The sequence below is a fragment of the Gymnoscopelus braueri genome (assembly GCF_963280865.1).
Source record: "Gymnoscopelus braueri genome assembly, chromosome: 13".
NCBI classification, from domain to species: Eukaryota; Metazoa; Chordata; class Actinopteri; order Myctophiformes; family Myctophidae; genus Gymnoscopelus; species Gymnoscopelus braueri.
Window position 1 is genome coordinate 47,729,925 of NC_137615.1, and position 19,758 is coordinate 47,749,682.

At 41.2% G+C, this 19,758-nt stretch overlaps 1 protein-coding gene across 1 annotated transcript in view; it reads right to left on the reverse strand.

Moving 5' to 3' along the window:
* Positions 1-2,734: 2,734 nt before the first annotated feature.
* The window catches only part of mmd (monocyte to macrophage differentiation-associated), a 19,639-nt gene continuing 2,615 nt past the window's right edge, over positions 2,735-19,758 (reverse strand). The window contains exons 3-7 of the mRNA XM_080448036.1: positions 12,429-12,589; positions 9,634-9,708; positions 8,616-8,717; positions 5,246-5,315; positions 2,735-3,549 (exon numbers count right to left, since the gene is read on the reverse strand). Coding sequence (XP_080304162.1) covers positions 3,340-3,549; positions 5,246-5,315; positions 8,616-8,717; positions 9,634-9,708; positions 12,429-12,589 — 618 coding nt within the window. The 3' untranslated portion in view covers positions 2,735-3,339. The remainder of the gene's footprint in view (positions 3,550-5,245; positions 5,316-8,615; positions 8,718-9,633; positions 9,709-12,428; positions 12,590-19,758) is intronic.

Consider the following 19,758-nt stretch of genomic DNA (forward strand, 5'->3'; position numbering starts at 1 on the left):
AGTATAGTTTGTTGGTTACTTTTGACCTAGTAATGGAATATTGTAGTCTCAGGGGACCAGACATCTACATCTTAGGTCATCTACCGACATGTCTGGGGACATCTAAATTGTATGTAGCCATGTAGGCTAAGCGATTCAAGGGTCTGGTGACTCTGTCGAAGGTTGAAAATCTAACCGGCCCAATGGGGATGGGGACGATTCAGTATGAACCAATCGCCAAAGAGTCCCACTTCGGCCACGCCCCATTTCAGAAAACGTCTGCACAGAGACTGAATAATGGAGTGAAACAAAATGTAAATGCAGGCTGAACGTCAGGCTAGGCCGCTAACAAACCTATATGCCCACTGCTCTGAAAAAACAATTGTACCACCGTCCCAATATGAAGGACGGCCCTACAGTCTTTGCATTGGTTCTTCTGCAATGCAAAGACTTTAATTGAGTTATTGGTTTTGTTAAGATTGATTAGGCTGGTGTTGGTTGATAACGGAGCTGTGTCAGGACATTTAAAAGCTACTGAAGGGTCACGCCCACGGAGAGTAGGTCCAGAGTATTGTTGACAAGATTAAGACGGAGACAGCTGCTGAGCTTAATGTTGTGCAAGAGCAGAGGAACCAGAGCAACGGCACAGGAGCACCACAGGAACATTGAAGAGCTTCAGAAACAACACGATGAGGAGAGCGGTGTCCTGAAGGAGCAGGTAGATCTGTCGAGTTGTGAGTTGAAGGAGTTTCAGTTACAGCTGAAGAAACGAGTTCAGCAATCATCTTTTAAGAAAGACCTTCAAAGAAATATCCCGGCACATGGCAACCGAGGTGAATTCTGGGGGGAAAAATCCAGATTCTCGCGTTCCAGAACATGGCGAAAAACTTTAAGGCTCATAAGAAAGAAATTGCTTCTTGCAGAGCAGGAGCTGAAAACAGTCAAGGAACATCTGGTGAATTGAATGTGGGGCCAAGTGGATGTAGAAGTTAAGAAGCACCGTGAGGTGGAGTTGGACTGTCTGAATATGGAGAAACACATTCTGCACGGTGTAAGCACAGGACGTAGACACCATAAGGACCAGACCAGAAAACAAATCTCTGAATGTCAAAGTGAAGAAACTCAATAGGGGTGTTTGTTTGTTGTTTTAATTAAGTTCCGGATTGCAGCTTTAAGTGGCACAGCTTGTGTGGCAAACCACGTATTGTTTTTGTTAATTAATGCCCTACTTCATCATACAAGAGTGTTTCACAAAAGTAGTCAACATTTGAAAAATGTTTTTCCAAATAATGATAAAAAAGGATAGTTTTGGACATAAAAAGGTTTCTGCCCGACAGTAAAGATATTGTATACACATACCGTACGGTCAGATAAAAGAAAAAGAAAATGAGAGCTGTGTGCTTTGCTGTTCTGACCACATACACACACACTGAAGCTCTGTCACAACGTCACTCTCCAAACGGCGGCTGTGTCATCTTGTCTGCACAGATCTCCATCAATTGGCTTAAAGCTCATTTATACTTGTATCATGACACGCCTTTCACATTTAGTTTTTTTCCCCCCAGCTTAAAATACATTATGTTTGTTGCGTGACCCGTAGGGCAACATTGAAGAATCCCATGCCACCAGCTCATAATACCCTCATAATAAGATTATATACTAAATACACAAACAGAATGTGCGGAAGTATTTACAGAAAGGTGAACTGAAGACCAAATGTTTTGGTGTTCTTAGCTAGCCAGTTATACTCGGAACAGAAATGTCATGTGCATGTTGATCAAACTTTAAAGTCATACTGTGTAACGGCCATTTTAGTAGTCTTTTTGGCAACACCTCTGGTAGCTCCGTCGACTGTTGAGAACCGCGATTCCCAGAATTCAGTTAGAAACAAAAACAAGTACCACTTCTAAACAAACGCTGTGGGGTCCTGGGCACCAAGGTTATTTTGGAACACAGCGTTTTCAGAAACGGTATGTATTAACATCCGGGGCAAATGTCGGAGGTGTTTAGAGAAGTTGTCACATTTATGAGGATTGGTTATTGTGAAAAATACCAGTGAAAGATTATAGCAAGTAACTCTTTTGTTTATTTGAAAAGGTACACAGTATGACTTTAACATCCCATTGGTCAAAAACTACCTCAGTGAGGACTAGTGAGAAAAATGAGAAAGCTGAGCCCAGTGGGCTGCATCCAACTCAAAGTCTACTTTAGCATTTGACAACCCCATTGTTCAGACCATTAGACAAAATAAAAAGAGGGGGTGACCGAAGAAGAGGGTGACAGACAAAAATAAATCACCACAAATGTACACAAAAGTGGAATGTGACTTCACTCCAGGCCATAGAAGAACAAAAAAGACCAATATCAAACACTGCACAAAATGTCGAGGATCAGTGTGCAGAGGACACGAACAAACTGGACAATGTGGCGATAGGTTCATTTACAAACGTTTTTTCTTCCTTTTGATTCCCATTGAAAAACAAAAAATGGTTTGTATACAACACAGCTTTGAAAGTTAGCTTTCCGATTGAGGGGGTTCGTGGGAGGAGGAGGTAGCGGTCGGAAAAATAGACGCCTGACCCCCCGCCACGTTAGGGGAAAAGAAAAAGTAAAAAGTAAACTTCCTCTTTTTTTCCGTAAACTTTCGAAGGTGTTCGCTGCAGCCTCGGTGGGCAGACTGGGGGGTGGGGGGGGGGGCAGTGGGCAAGGGTCCTTCATTTTAAGGACCCTTTAAAAGGAGGTTAGGAGGTTTGGCATGTATGGGGGCCATGTCCACAGAAAATAAAAAATAAAAATGAAGCTGGCAGCACCTGTCTGCCCTGCATTTATATGGTAAAGACACGCTTGGTGCGCTCCTCTTCCCAGCGCCCCGCGTTTGTTTTTATTTGGGGGGTGGGGGCAGAGCGCTCTGGGCGCTTCAAACTAAAACAAACAATAAAGCACGCACATCCACTCACCAAAAGCCAGGTGCTGGGCTGAGGTCAGAATCCAAAAAGAATAAAGTCTGCGCTTCAAACAAATACAAAAAACTAAAAACAAAAAAAACCTGTAGTTCAACTCATCGCTGTAATGTTTGATCCTCCTGGCTGTGTCCGACCCTGTCATTTACGCAAATCGTTAACCACAACCATGAGAAGAAGTCCACGTTTACCATTTCAGCTAAGCTATTCGTGCCAATAAACCAAATGGACCTGTAGGGGTCCATTTGGTTCCATTTGTACACTCAGCGTCACAGACCTGTAAGGGTCCATTTGGTTCCTAAATATCAATCGTTTAGCTGGGGAACCCCCCTGAAAACCCCCCCGTCAAGGACATCATTCTGAGAACCACTGGAGTGGGGGGCGGGCAACAGGGGGCGGGTCAGGAGTCAACGGGGAGAGAGCCGCCGCCGCCGGGGTCCTTGTAGAGGTATTTCCAGATGGCGTAGTAGTGCACGGCGGCCGCCAGCGCCACAAACACGTGCCAGATGGCGTGGGCGAAGGGGATGACGCCGTCCGACTTGAAGAACAAGACGCCGAGGCAGTAGATGAGTCCGCCGCACGCCAGCTCCTGGAGGCCCTCCGTGTTGCTCTGCACGACAAAAACATGAGCGTCGGATCAAAAACAGGGGTTTCTCACTCCTTTTTACAAGGTTGTTTCTAAAAAACTCATCATCCAAGGTTTTCTGTACAATTATGATACCGGATGTGAAGATCTATTCAATATACATTGTTTTGAGAGAGAGAGACAGAGAGCCTATTTCACACATGTATACTTATTTGTAATATAGCAATTAAGACTTTTTTGGCTCAAGACCTAAAAGAGAAATGTTATGTCTCCCCGGGACCCAAACTAGAGAAAATATATATTTTTAAAAGTATGGATTTTTTTTTCTTCATGAAATTCTTTAGAGTTTTGTTCTTCATTTATGACAAATTGTGTTTAAAGTAGGAAAAGCGAGAAAAAATAAGGTATTTCCTGGCGACCCGTAACAATTGGGTCCCGACCCACTGTTTGGGAAGCACTGGCACTGATATAAGAGAATTGATGGCATTCTTGTTTGATCGGCAGCGCCATGCCGCAGAAAGACGTACGTTTGATAAAACAATGTAAACAATTACAGTTTGATGTTAGGGAATTGGCCAGAACCACTTTCACTGATCCACTGCAGATCCATTTTCACAAGTAGCAGTAATGAAGTAGTAATGATATTCCTCTGAAGGTGGATGATTTTTCTTTTCACTTTACTGAAGGACCCAAATGACCACTTATGATGACTTATAATCACACTATAATGCATTATAATAATTTATAAATTAATTATAAAATGTTACGACTATGAAAATTAAACACTATGAAAAAGCAATGTCCGTCAATGTTCAGCAATTACGAAGAATTATGACACTTGACCTAATAAGTCATTATAAAATGTTTTATAATGGTTTATGTGTTGAGTATCATCATGAATATGTATGAGTGTTTATAATTAAAACTGTACAGTGTTATACGCTGAGTATATTGCCTTATAAGTATGTTTTATAATGCATGACAGACGTGGGCTTAATAATTAAGTGTTTAACTCCAATAGAAATACACTGGATATAAGGCTGTCATTCATAGGAAATCCACAAGGTGGAAGCACAGACAGCACAATTCCACAAAATTCCATAATCAGAGACAGACCCCTATGGGAAGTACACACAATCTCTTCCTCTCATACAATGGTGAAATGTAGCGAAGTCATCTACTCAAGTATTCTATTATTATCATCATTATTTTTACTTTACTTCAGTATTTCTATTTCTTGAAATGTATTCTACTCCATTACATCTCAGGGGCAATCATTGTATTTTTTACTCCACTACAATTGTTTGAAAACTTTAGTTACTAGTTACTTTGCAGATGTAGATTAATACAAAACATACATTAAGTGATAAATGTGATAATACAGGTTAAACTACCCAGCAGCACATTAAGTCATTAAAGCAGCCACACGTTTACCAGCTGCAACATTAAAGTGATTAACACAATAAAACAAATGGGCCATTCTGCATAATGAGAAATGTTACGTATTGATGCCAATACTTGCCAATTTTTTTAATCAACTAAATACTTGAGTACACTCCTTTTACTTGTAACATAGTATTTCTACATTGTGGTATCGCTACTTTTAAGTTATGTCTCTTTAAGTTATGTCATAAGAGAAGAGGCATCAACAGGTGTTGACATGTCATGTCGTGACTGTGGCTGCTTGGGCATGGGTAAAAAAAAACAAAATTAACTTTACCATCGATGTCACGACCGATGCAGGGAAAAACCCCATTGCCAAGTAGAAGGCCAGTTCAACAACTTTATACCTGCGGGGGGGGGGAAACAGAAATGCCACATTCAAACACATTTCATAGTTTAAAATTTCCAGTAGTTTTGCACGCATTTTCACTTTTACTACACTACAATTATAAACTATAGTTACTAGTTACTTTTCAGATATAAATTATGATATTATGAAACATACATCAACCACTTTAGCCCCATTTTATACATAAGCTATTTGAAAATAGCCGATCTACAAGCTCGACGTGTTGTGAGCTTGTAGATCGGCTATTTTCAAATATTTTAGTACTGAATTGCTGCAGTCTCACAAACTGAGAAGCAGGATGTGACATCCACATAGTATGAAAGTTAAAGGTAGGAGTAAATTATTATTTTTGTGTGGTTAAAATATATATTTTTTTGGTTAAAATAGTTAAAGCTCTATAATAAATCATTGCTATAGTGTGTTTGTTCCCGTCTCTCCAGCTCTTAAATAAACAGAACATATGTTTTGTTCTGTTCCAGTTCAAACTTTGTCTGCTCATTTCTTTGTTTCATCACTTCCACTTGTGTATCCTGTATCCTGTTTCCTGTATGAGCCCTCTCTCCTGATTGGATAAAATTGGTATCCCCAAACTCAAAATGTATTATCTGTTTTACTAAAGAGCTGGTAGAGACCCATTGCTGAACACTCTATCTATAGCAATGATCAGTATGGAAAAATAGAGCTATTTAACACTTAAGTTTAACAAAAGATATATCAATTACCAACGTTAAGTCAGAGAGTGTACAAATGTAACCAATGTGGTTGCATTTGTACACGGTCAGATTTACAAATGGATTCATCGACAGAGAGGATTTTGCTGGGTGGCGTGCAATCACAGGCTATAGCGTGTGCGATAACAAAGATTAGCGCCGCTTACAGTGCAAACTGAAGGAGCGGGTGGAGGATACAGTGAACTCGCTGGACTTTCACACGTTTTAACTGGTAAAGCAGCGATTCTGATTTTGGGTGGTGCTTGACATGGAAAAGTTGGGAGCACCAAAGATATAGCAACATACTGTTAAGATTTAGAAAACATTTTGAGATATGCATTTGGCCGCGGACCCGCGGACCCCCTTCCCCCCCCCGCCCATCTCAAAATATGTTGTTCCAGGGACCCCCAGAAGATTTTTGTTAAAAATATATATATATATATTCAAAGATTTGCACACATTTTCAAGATTTAAAAAAAAAATTGCTCATTAAAGCTCACAGCGCTATGAGCTTCTCTGCTATTTTTTTGACCCATTAAGAACGGGAACGCATCTGTGTCATTTTAGATTTCTTTGGCTATTCAAAAACAGCAGATCTACAAGCTCGTAGCGCGGCACGTGTAAATCTGCTATTTTAGAAAAATCGTGAAAGCTTGTGCAAATCTTTGAGTATATATATTTTTCTAAAGCGAACATTTGGTAACTCAAATCGTTGCTTCTGGGGGTCCCTGGAACAAAAATATTTTGAGATGGGGGTCCGCGGCCAAATACATATCATTTTGGGGGTCCTTGGACATGGAAAAGTCTGAGAACCACTGATATTATAGCAACATTTCCTTTAAAAAAAAATCTAAAGACACACAGGCGTTCCCGGATTGAATGGGTTAATCGTATGATAAAATGCCCTTTATTAGTGTGGGGCTTGACTTTAGGGCAGCAGTGTAGACAGAATCCAAATGACTCAAATGCGTCATGGCGAGACTGAGGTCTTTAATCCAATGCGTTTCTCTGAACGCTGCTCGTTGCCAACTTAATAAACGTGCCCGAAGGACATGTGGTAATCTCTATGATTGGTGCTGTACTGTAACAACACACCACATGTTGTTGACAGCCGTGATGCCAAAGGCAGCCGTCGTGCACAACGCCTGTAAATTAAAAGGCCGCTGTGGCCTGAACCACTGACATTATCCCATTAAAGGGATAGTTCACCCAAAACAAATGTTTTCACCCCATGGAGACTTGAATTTGTGGATATTTTTTAGTTTGTGTCACATTCCTAAGCAAATAATTTGATGACCAGTGGACCGGTAGGCAGCGTTTCCGGTAGGAGACACAAAGGAGACTCTTAGTGTCCGGAACCACTGCAGGTCATCAAATTATTGGCTTAGGAATGCCACAAAAACAAAAAGATCTCCATGGGGTGACTAATCGATAGAAAAAAAGAAATTTTTCGGGTGAACTATCCCTGAGGCCGATTCTACAAATGCCTTCTAAATCAGTAGTTCTCACACTTTCAAGATTTTTCAAATATTTCACACCATCATTTTTCAATAGCAGATGTACAAGCTCGCAGCGCAGCACAAAGTGACGCGCTGTGGGCTTGTATATCTGCTATGCAAAAATGTTAAATGACACAGTTGCTTTCTCGGTTTTAATGGGTTAAAGGACCACTTCACCTGTTTTCAACCCATCTTCATATAGTCGGTCCACACTCATGCTCATTATAAGACGGCAGCATTTCTTTCCATTTGGTCTGTACCTCAGAGGAGGGCTGTGAACCGTTTATCATCGGTAGGCAGATTCGGTCATTTCAAACAAGATTTCAACCTTTTTGTTTCTTTTTTTTGTATTAATGCAAGAGCATAGAAACAAAGACATTGCTCTTGCAGTGATAACAAAAAAAATCATTAGTAGTCATTAGTGAGGACCAGTGACTGTATACGAAGGTAGGTTGAAAATGGGTGATGAAGTGGTCGTTCAAGCGCTGATAGATCTGTGGAAACTGTGTTTATAACATGCCTTCAGTGTGGACTGGAGCAACAATAGACCTTCACACACATTCAACACCAGTGGTAATAGACTATTATATATACCATGGGGTTTTCAGACCAAGGACCCCTTAGCTGACACAGAGATGAAGCAGGGACCCCCCCACTACATATTGTACATTGTGTTGCAGATTAAACTTTTTCATAGGTTTCATAGATAGCTTCATAGACTTTGATAGCACTGTCATCAGCGTTGTATAAATTCATGTTTTTGACCAATAGGCTCTGTACTTGGTGTGCTTTTTCCCCACAACATCAAACCTCTCAGCCAAAAATAGCCTATCTGCAAGCTAACGTGACGCAGCGCAACGCGTTCGAGCTCTTAGATCGGCTGTTTTCTGTGAACGTTACCACCCAGAATTCGGGATGCTACCGTTCAAGTGATTAATGTAAAGGGTGAAAAAAAGTTCCCATCACACAAGGATTTGGCGCCCCCCCTGTAGTAACTCTTAAGGACCCCCTGGCAGTCCTGGACCCCCTTTTGAAGACCCCCTGCTATATACACACCACACGGTGGAGGTGGTGACATGCTTCACTCACTTTTCATGATAGTTGAAGACATAAATGGTGCCGGCAGCAGCCATCAGCCACACAAACCAGCGCATGTGGGCAGCCAGAGGACCCAGCTCACGTAGATTCAGCCTGAGAAACAACGTCAAAACATCAGCACATGAACCTTTACACTTGCAGTCGCACGACAGCCGGAAATGGCCGATCTACAAGCCCACAAAGCGTCGCAATGCGTGCGCAAGGTGGGGAACGTGCAAGTCTGAAAGAGGTGGGTTTTGAGGGAAGCAAGGGTGGGGGCAGCTTTGATGTGGGCTGGGGAGTGAGTTTCTGAGGAAGCCCTGTACACCCCAGGTTTGTTTCCTTTGTCTTGCGGACCCCCCAGGAGGATGTTGGCATCACAGGCTATTTTTGGATGGTTCGCTGTCAAATGCACATCAATTGGGGGTGGGTGGGGGGGCCTTGACACCAAAATGTTTGCTTTAAACCAGTGGTTCTCAAACTTTTTCATGTCAAGGACCCCCAAATTTATATGTATTTGGCCACGGACCCCCTCCCATCTAAAAATATTTTGTTCCAGGGACCCCCAGAAGCAAAGATTTGAGTTAAAAATGTTGGCTTATATGTATTCAAAGATTTGCGCAAATGTACATGATTTTTCAAAAATAGCAGATCTACAAGCTCATAGCGGGGCACTCGGTGCCGCGCTATGAGCTTGTAGATCTGCTATTTTTGAATAGCCAAAGTATTCAATAATTGTTGAAGTGGTTAAATGATTGTGACGCTATATTAACTTATTTAGCTGAGGAACAACCTGGTACCCCCACCAAGGACCCCTGGTTTAAACGACTTAAACCCTATTTCTAATATAGCCTAACAACCGATAGCGTTGTCAGCTTGTAGATCTGCTATTTCTTCTCACCCCTCCGGGGTTTTAATGCGAGAGCTTCGGGGGGGGGGGGGGGATCTTGGTTGCTGATGTTCCTTGCAGATGGTGAGCAGTAATACGGTATGTACATAAGTTTAGGACCGCTGGCTGCTGGGGTCTTACCATGGCGTGTAGGAGGCAGCGATGAAGATATAGATGACCACCCTGTCACACATGTGGCAGCAGTGCTCTACAGACCTGCAAACACACACACACACACGTTTGAATTACTATTACTATTTGTGAGGACATCAGCGTTTTAACACAGCAATTTTATGAATGCAATTGTAGTTATTGGTATCGTGCACCGAAAATAGCCGATCAGCTATTTTCGGTGTTCAACACTGACACACGACTGAGTATAAATCAGGCACGACTCCGACCCCAGACCCCTAAACCTAACCTCTAAATCAGTGGTTCACAACATACCGTGACCCCCCAAAATAATCATATTTGAACTGGGGACCCCCCACCCTGACAAGCACTTGGAATGTAGGCGATGAGGAATTACATTTAGTTTGACTCGGTTCCACAGATACATATTGTGAGAATAGCAGATCTATAAGCTCACATCGTTGCGAGGCGTTGTGAGCTTGTAGATCGTCTATTTTCAAAATGTTTGCCTCTTATTTTATTTGACAATTTGACCAATGTCTGACCAGTTTTATAGTATAGTTTGTTGATTACTTTTGATGCTTTTGAACCATTTCTCTTATGAGGAGCACGACACTTGTCCTCACAATGTATTATTCCTCAAATGCTTGATTCTGATCCTACTATACTTGTGGGGACATTTGGTCCTCACAAGTACAGTAAAAAAAAAGTACACACACACACAAAATCACAGCAAACCACTTCCTGAAATAGAATTGATGTCACCGATATGCAGAGTGACACTGTCCCTGTCACAAGACCCACACTAACAAGCCAGCCAGTGTTAGCCTGGTAAACCATCCCCCTTCCGGAAATCTCATTTGCATTTTGCAAATGAGATTTCCGGAAGGGGGATGGTTTACCAGGCTAAGCCAGTGTCTGCAGTGATGCAATCAATTTAAAGCAATTTAAAGTTTCCCAAACAGTCGTTCGGGACCCATTTTTTGAGGTCGCAGGCCCATTTTTACGGACCACAAGTAAATATTATTAATTTTATGTAGACATTTTTTCCAGAAATGTTTTTCAAAAGAATTTCATAAATACAAATGTTTTTAAAACGCGTTGCAACGCGCTGTGATCTTGTAGAGCCGCTATTTTTGGTGAAAAGATTTGGTGTAGATGGGAAAAAAACAGCGGGTCAAGGTACAGTTGCAACTCAAGTCCATTTTACTAAGAATAGAGGGTTTCAGTGGTTGAGAACTGTAGACCGAAAAATTATTTTGTTCAGTCATGCACGTCCCTAGACAATAGGGGTGTGCCGATACACTAATTTCATGAAACGATACGATACTGGGCTCACAACATCGATACGATCGATACGATATATGACACTTTTTTATTATGAAAATATATGGGGGGGGGGGAAAGCAAATGCAAACAAATACTTCTGTTTTTGCATTATTATTATTGCCAAAAAATAAATAAAATTAAACTATATTTTTTTCCCCCCAAAACGATACGTATCGTCACGAAAACGTATCGCAATATATCGCGGGACGATATATCGGCACACCCCTACTAGACAATATCAAAATGGTACGTTATATTTGGCACAACACAGACACAACACCTGCAGTAAGTAAATGACACAAAAGACATGGGATTACATTCAAACAGTAATGGCCCGGGACAAAATGACTTTGGGGCCATCTAAAATGTAAACGCTGACTCCCTGCCTCATCAGATTTCTGAAGAACGGGATGCAAAAGATATTGAGAGATCAGAGAGATTATTTTAGTGAAATTGTTTCCTCTCACCCCGTTGAAAAGACACCCAGTCACTTTGTGCCTTCCGTGTAACACAGTGTGGAATTGTTCATTAAAAGTGTGTCAGTCATATTGAACCATTACTATTATACACAGTATAATCCTTAGCGTTAATTCTTCCATTTCCATGTAACTCGGCCGCCCATCCTACAACTTTAAAAGATGCATAATTGCCGCCTACCAGAAGTGAGAAATAAGGAAATAAGGGAAATAAGGAACCTCGTGCAACGGAGGTGTGGCTGAAATATTGCACCTTTAAATGAACAACTGGTGATTTTAATCGTTCACAATAAAGGTAGGCTCTGTCGTCAACGTCCCACATGACGTGACGTGGGCTGTCTCGATCATGACATTTTCCATGACGATCAACTGTCACACATAAAAAAATGCGATTAACAATTTAATTGTGGTTTTTGCCATTGAACATCGGGATATAATGTAAAAAAACTACATTTATTTTAGGGCGATTAGGCAATTATGCAGTGGTGTAAAGTAACTAAGTACATTTACTCAAGTATTGTACTTAAGTACACTTTAGAGGAATTTTTACTTTACTGGAGTATTTTCAGTACTTTTACTTCTACTCCTCTACATCTCAGAGGCAGATATTGTACTTTTACTCCACTACAATTATTTGAAAACTTTAGTTACTAGTTACTTTTCAGATATAAATGATATTATGAAACATACATTAACCACTTTAGCACTATTTTATACCTAGGCTATTTGAAAATAGCCGATCTACAAGCTCACAACGCGTCGCAATGCGACGCGTTGTGAGCTTGTAGATCTGCTATTTTCAAACATTTTAGTACTTTTACTTTTGGTACTTTAAGTACATTTTGATGACAATACTTTTACTCAAGTAAATTTTGAATTCTGGACTTTTACTTGTAACAAAGTATTTCTATATTGCAGTATTGGTACTTTTACTAAAGTAAATAATTTGAGTACTTTTTCCACCACTGGGATTATGCGATAATAACGGCGTCCTCTGACCTCATGTGGCTTTTCTTCCAGGTGACGATGTGGAACACGGTGGACACCATGAAGAGGGCACACAGGCCCGTGCCGTACACCCACGCCGTCATCCTCTCCCAGCCGCCGTCTGACAGGCGGTGGAGCAGTGACATCCCCACGATGGCCGGCGCGATGAAGACCTATACGTACACACACACAAAAACAAAACACACACACGTCGTCAATTAAATGACAATAAAGGGACAATCACAGTAGTCTTTCTGGGACAATCTAGAATTAACCTGTTAAAACCGGGTAAGCATCTGTGTCATTTTAGCTATATATATATATATATATATATATATATATATATATATATATATATATATATATATATATATATATATATATATATATATATATATATATATATTAGGCCTGTCCCCGACTAAGGATTTCTATAATCAAATCTGATTGGCCAATAGTTGCCAATAGTCGATTGATGCAATTTCTTTATTTTTTTTCATGATTCGACTGAGATTGGCAGTCGAATCAGTCTGATTCGACTGCCAATTTTCTCAGTCGAGCAAAAAAAACGTAAGTCAAGTCAATTTAAAAACAACAGCCGTTGACCTAAAGTGCTTTCCAATCAAAAATCAAGCAACAACACGATAGCCATATAAAAGCAAAAAAACAAGCAAAAAAAAAACCGGTATGAGAAGTGCTCTACACCAGTGGTCTTCAGCGTTTTTTTTTTTTTTTTTCAACCCCTTGCCTGAGAAAGAGATGTAGCAGGGACCAACCTCTATATTGTATAAAATTGTGTTTCAGATTTTTACTTAGTCAGCTCTTTTTTCCCCTCTACACCTATACCTCTTTGTCAAAAATAGCCGATCTACAAGCTCACAACGTCTCGCAGCGTGAGGCGTTGTGAGATCTTGTGGAGAGCTTGTAGATCGGCTATTTTTGGCGATCTACAAGCTCTTGTGGAGAGCTTGTAGATCGGCAATTTTTGGCTAAAGTTCTCCCCAGAAAAGGGATGCTAGGGTTGAAGTGGTTGATGAAAAAAAATAAAAATCCTATCACACAAAGATTTGGCGGACCCCTATAGTAGCTCTGTGGACCCCCTAGGGGTCCCGGACCCCCCGTTGAAGACCCCTGCTCTACGCCATGGGAACATGTCCGATAGCCCTCTACACCGTGGACCATATGTCTGGGCTGGAGGCGTTCGCTCGCTGAAAAAACTCCCCAGTGGAGTGCGAGCCGTCTCCCGAGTTTCAGCTGGCTTCATCCCAGTCTGCTGCAGTCTGTTCTTTTATATCTCTCCCAGACGTCCTTTCACCCACCGCCTCTGACACAGCGGATGAACTAATATGAACCGCTCACTCACTCCCGTCCTGTTGTTGTTTTTGTGATGTGCTTTTTAATCTGATGTGTGTGCTTCATGTGGTGTGCTGCTGAGCTTTTAATTGCTTATGTACGTAACGTTCTGTACTTCTAAAATGCCTCTCAGAGGACAAGTGTTCCTAAATCTAAGTAGTCTTAACTATCAATGATGTTCTCAATTGGGAGTATATCGATTGCTTTTTCGATCAATGAACTAGACGAGCAGCACCATTGTTGATAATTTGTATATTTTTCTGTATCAATTAATCGTGATAATTGAATAAATTCAATTGATATTGATAGGCTGATTGATCACTTCAGGTAGGCCTAGGTGTTTTATTTTATTTTTTATAAGTCAAATAATTGAGCTCCATATAGCTAAGTTATAGCCGATCTACAAGCTGACGACGTGGCACAGAGATTGTAGAAAAAAGGAAAAAGTTAAAGTAATTTAATCGACCAGCCAGTGTGCACAGAGCTGGTGTGTGGGCAGCAGAGCATTTAACCCATTAAAACCGGGGAAGCATCTGTATCATTTTAGATTTGAGCTATATAGCAACATACGTTTTTCAGAAAACTCTTAAGATTTATAACAGTGGTTCTCAAAAGCAGCAGCAGTACAAGCTCACAGCCGCGATTATTATTGCATATTTTGATTATTGTGCATGTGTATAGCCTCCATTCGGCACCTATTTCACGCCTGTCCGCCCGCCATTTTCTCTTCTGGGGGGTCCCTGGCACCAAACATTTTCAGATGGGGGGTCCGCGGCCAGAATACATATTAATGTGGGGGTCCTTGACACGAAGAAGTTTGTGCAGCTAGGCCTGTCCCCGACTAAGGATTTGTTACGCAACAGATAATTAATGTAATAATGTGTGTGTTAGATGTAGGTGTGTCCAGAGCCATGGGTGCGCCACTGGTCCATGCGTGCACACACACACTCACACACCTACATCTAACAACACCCATCGTTGATTGTATTTTACTATATGTTTACTATATATGCGTGTACTATAAGGTCAGCCTTTTATGCAGTCTGCAGTCTGTCATGTTTTTAAATCGGCTGTAGTTTTTGACCTGAACTGGAAAACAAAACTGCAAAAATGAGCTCAGTTTCAACCTCCTTTTAGCATTGTTGAAGCGCAGCCTCATTTTCTAACTCGGTGCGGTTTTTTATCCTTTGTCAATTGTGGGCCTGTGTTTACAGGCCCCTTGAGACTGAAGCAGTGATTAAGGGCCCACACCACACTCCGAGACTGCTCTCCATCCCTGGAGGAAGAGCCCTTTTCATGCCATTTCAGGAGCATTTTGAGCTTTCAGAGGACATTATGCTAGGACTGGGCAAATATATCAACATCGTGTTATCCCCTGTTCACACTGGTGGCAGCTAATGTACAAAAGAATAAAGATTCAAAGCGACGCGGCATGTCTGTCGCCGAGTTTTACAAGCAGGCAGTGGTGGAGTAAATACATGTACTCTAGTACTGTACTTAAAGGGGAAGACCACTCATTTTCAACATTGAAAAAAAAATATATCAAAACGATATTTTTTTCTCCAAGACGATACATATCGTCTCGAAAACGTATCGCGATACATCGCGGGACGATATATCGGCACACCCCTACTAGAAAAGGATACTTGATTGAGGTCATGTGATCAGTGACATACGCAGGGTGTACTTTTGGCTCCGCCCCCTCAGCTAAAAGTACACCCTGCGTATGTCACTGATCACATGACCTCAATCAATTATCCAGTTCTAGGCAACATAGAGGGGGGGGGGCTTTTTTCTTATTTCCACACAACAGCTCTAAGGTGTATTAAAGACATAGTTCAATGTTGATGTGAGTGGTTTTCCCCTTTAAGTACAATTTTGAGGTATTTGTACTTTACTTTCCAATATTTCCAATAATTTTACTTCTACTCCACTACATCTCAGAGAAAAATATTGTACTTTTACTCCACCACAATTATTTTAAAAGTTTAGTTACTAGTTACTTTGTAGATTTTGATTATTATTACAAAACATTAACCACTTCAGCCCTCTATACATTTCGGCCATTTGAAAATAGCTGATCTACAAGCGATGCGACGCATTGTGAGCTTGTAGATCTGCTATTTTCAAGAGATGTTTTTACGTTTGAAAACTTGGGAAATGGGACAGTCTGCCTAATGAGTACTTTCACTTTTGGTATTTTAAGTACATTTTGATGCCAATATTTTAAAACTTACTGAACTTACTGAAACTTTTACTTGTAACAGAGTATTTCTACATTGCAGTATTGATCCTTCCAATGAAAGGTAGCCTGTGGCTTTGTAGCTGCCAGTGTAAACCCTGTGTTAATATGAGGCTAGATATCGTCTGGGATTTTGAATTTAACATCATAATGATATGGCATGATAAGTGCTTTATTGGTATGAATCCTTTTTAACCCATTAAGACTCAAGGACGATTTAGCAAATGCCTTCTAAATGAGTAGATAATTTTTTCGTGCCAAGGTCCCCCCCAACATGATATATATTTGGCCGCAGACCGGCTATCTGAAAATGTTTTGTCCCCCCCCCCCCCGAGGAGAAGATGTTGATCTTTTTTCCAAATGTATCAAAAAAATACAAAAAATTCAAACACTTTCACGATTTTTAAGAAATGTAAAAAGAAAAATAGCAGATGTACAAGCTTGCAGTGCGGCACGAAGTGTCGCCCTGTGAGCTTGTACATCTGCTATTTTTGAGAACCACTGTTCTAAATATGTTTTCCGAAAGACTAGCTAAAAATCACACAGATAAGCCTTTCTTTATACTGTAAAAAAAAAAAACTGTCAAACATATTTATAAATAGCCGATCGACAAGCTCGCAATGCGTCGCATTGGGACACGCTTTGAGCTTGTAGAACGGCAATTTTATTTTACAAAAATGTAAAATAAAATTCATATTATCGTTACAATCCTATATTATCACCACAATATCAAAATCTAGGTCATATTTGATTGTGTTGACATCGCCCAGCTCTAATTCATGCCTATTGATCCTGCTATATATCTGATGCAAGGACCATGAATGTATACAGTATGCAACATAAATGACATATACAGTTTAGAACACTGGTTCTCAACCTGTGGGCTGGGGCCCACTGGTGGGCCATGAGCATACTGCAAGTGGGCCCCCAATTAATTGGCAAAACACTAAGATTGTGATGATATTATTGCATTAAAAGGCACAATATATAACTGTCCCCTGTGTTTACATAACACAAGCCATTTTACCCGTCGTTTATTTCCCTCTATACCAGCAGTTATCAGCCACTGGAGTAGTGTGATGCCGTTAACCCGCAGAAACACACTAACCCCCCGCTTTGTGTGTTTGCACTGTTTGTTTTGGTTGCCCAAAAACGTCCCTGCCTAAACAAACAGAGAAAACACCAAAATACAGCGAGAGGACAGTGTGTGTCTTAGGGGTGTGCACGGTTATTCGGTTAAACGGGTCTGCCCCTACTAACCATTTTCAAAATTATATTCGGTTATTCTATTAAATATATTTGCCAGATCCAGGGGGTCGGCCTACATGAGGCTTTGTCGGTCGGTCTGTCCCTCTTTTCCTACCCAGCCATTCAGATGTCGGCATGACGTCACCTCGACGTCACCTCGACGTCACCTCGAGTATTTAACCACTAGGGGTCTGGCACATCCAGGTCTCCTGGTCTAGTTTTTATTGAGATGTTTATGTTTTTTCCATATTGCTGTCATCTCTTAATAAAATGATTTTAACAAGCAAAATAAGCAGGCGCCGATCACCCAGGGCTCGTGCACCCACGGGAGACAACGAGCGCCCACTGCTCAAAGTCTGATAATGAATTCCTTGTGCCAGTTATTCCGCCAATAATCCTATTGTACAACTTGAAATATTATAGCCTACATTCACTGTTTCTCTGTGTCGCTCTCCGTCTCTCAAAGCCGTAGAGAGAGAGAGAAGAGAGAGCGACTGAGAGAGGTTAGCGACGCATCTGTCCGAAAAGGTCTCATCTCACAGTAAACACTCTAGCCTCTTCATAAGGGGTTAAACTTGGTCACACAGCTGTTTGTTGTGCTGGGTGCAGTGAGTGAATGTAACACAGCCTACTGAAGCTACAGACAGACACTGTCGGTTTGAAAACAAGAGTTTGGTTTACTTAGTTTGATGGGAAAGCATCGCAATGGAGAAATCACATCCAATATAAACAGGTGGATGTGAATCGTTCATGTTACCTAGCAGCCCGCTGCCTGTGATCCGGTCATTTGAAGAAATAATCCAGCGTTTACTTTGAGGTGAGGAGTCCTCACGGAGGAGCATAGGCCTACGTTTTCGATCACAATTGTTTGGCTGAAGATCCATTCTATGTGTCATGTTATGGTTTAAACTTTATGGGGAGCTGGTCTGCGTCGTTCAGGACCGGCTCCGACTTGCTATAGTGACAGCCTAATTGATATGACCTACTTTTGTGCAGCACACTGGAATGATGTCATTAATTATTTGGGAGCAGGTGTGTAAGATTCCAATAGTATAAACATTTTAAATGGCTTCCATATACTCTTAATATTTTTTTTCAAATGATAATTGACCTTATAGATCGAAATGTGCTCAGTTTGGGCCATTTTCTGGGTGTTAATTGTAATAATTTAATTAATGTTCGTGTATTTGAATAAACGGTTTAAAAAATGTGGGAAAAAAACGCTAGGACCATCCCTAGTGTGTCTGTAGGTAAACACCACCACACTGCTCCATTGGCTGATAACTGCTGGTACAGAGGGAAATGATGGGTAAAACATGTATATATTGTTTTGCTATGTAAACGAAGGGCAAAGTTACATACTATGCCTTTAATATTACAAATATATACATAATGTAAAAAAAATATTTTTCTCTTTAAACCATGAAAAGTGTGTTTTCATTGTCAAACTGCTAAATAATAACTTTAAAGTTTACTACTACATTAGTTCCTTTGATCTAAGCCGGAAGACCAATTGATTGATTGATCGATCCTTAAACTAAACATGCTCTTAAAACACACACACGGCCCGGGCCCACCCATCTGACCACTAGACTTAAGTGGTCCAATGGGTGGCCCGCGAACGCTTTTGAAGTCTTCCAGCAGACCCCGATTCAGACAAGGTTGAGAACCGCTGGTTTATAGAGCTTCAACAGGGGTCCGTGAGCCCTAGAGGGTCCTCAGAGTTACTACAGGGGGGGCCGCCAAATCTTTGTGTGATAGGAACTTTGTTTCCCTTTTTTTTTTTACATTAACACTTGAACCCTAGCATCCCTAATCTGGGGGGAACATTCGCTGAAAAATAGCAGTCTGCAAAAACACAACATAATTGCCTTGATGCAAGTAACATTAACTAGTGTCAACGAGCGTCAGCTGGACAGTGACACACAAACCTCAGCTGTGCCGAATTGAAAGTGACTGGAGTTAGTTAAAAAAAAGCCCTTGAATATGACATGATAATGTTTACTGTGATTATGGTAAGCTTACATTTCATATCACAAACACCATAGATGAGACAAACCCACACAACCATCCTTCTCCGCTCTCTACACTGGCTCCCCGTAGCGGCTCGCATCCAGTTCAAAAACCCTGGTGCTAGCCTATAGGGCAGTGAAAGGAACAGCTCCTTCCTACCTCCGGGCTATGGTCGATGCCTACACCCCTGCCCGACCACTTCGGTCTGCCACCTCGGGGCGACTGATTGCCTCGTCACTCAAGGGTCCTTCTGGCCGATCCACACGGTCACGACTCTTTTCTGTTCTGGCCCCACAGTGGTGGAATGAACTTCCCACTGATGTTAGGACAGCAGAGTCACTGCCCATATTTCGCCGCAGGCTGAAAACTCACCTCTTCAGGAAACACTACCCTTCCTCCCTGCCTGACCTACTTGTTGTTAACTAGTTGTACGAACGCTTGTTTTCTATTGCTGTATTGTTTATTGGATTATTGGATTGTTTATTG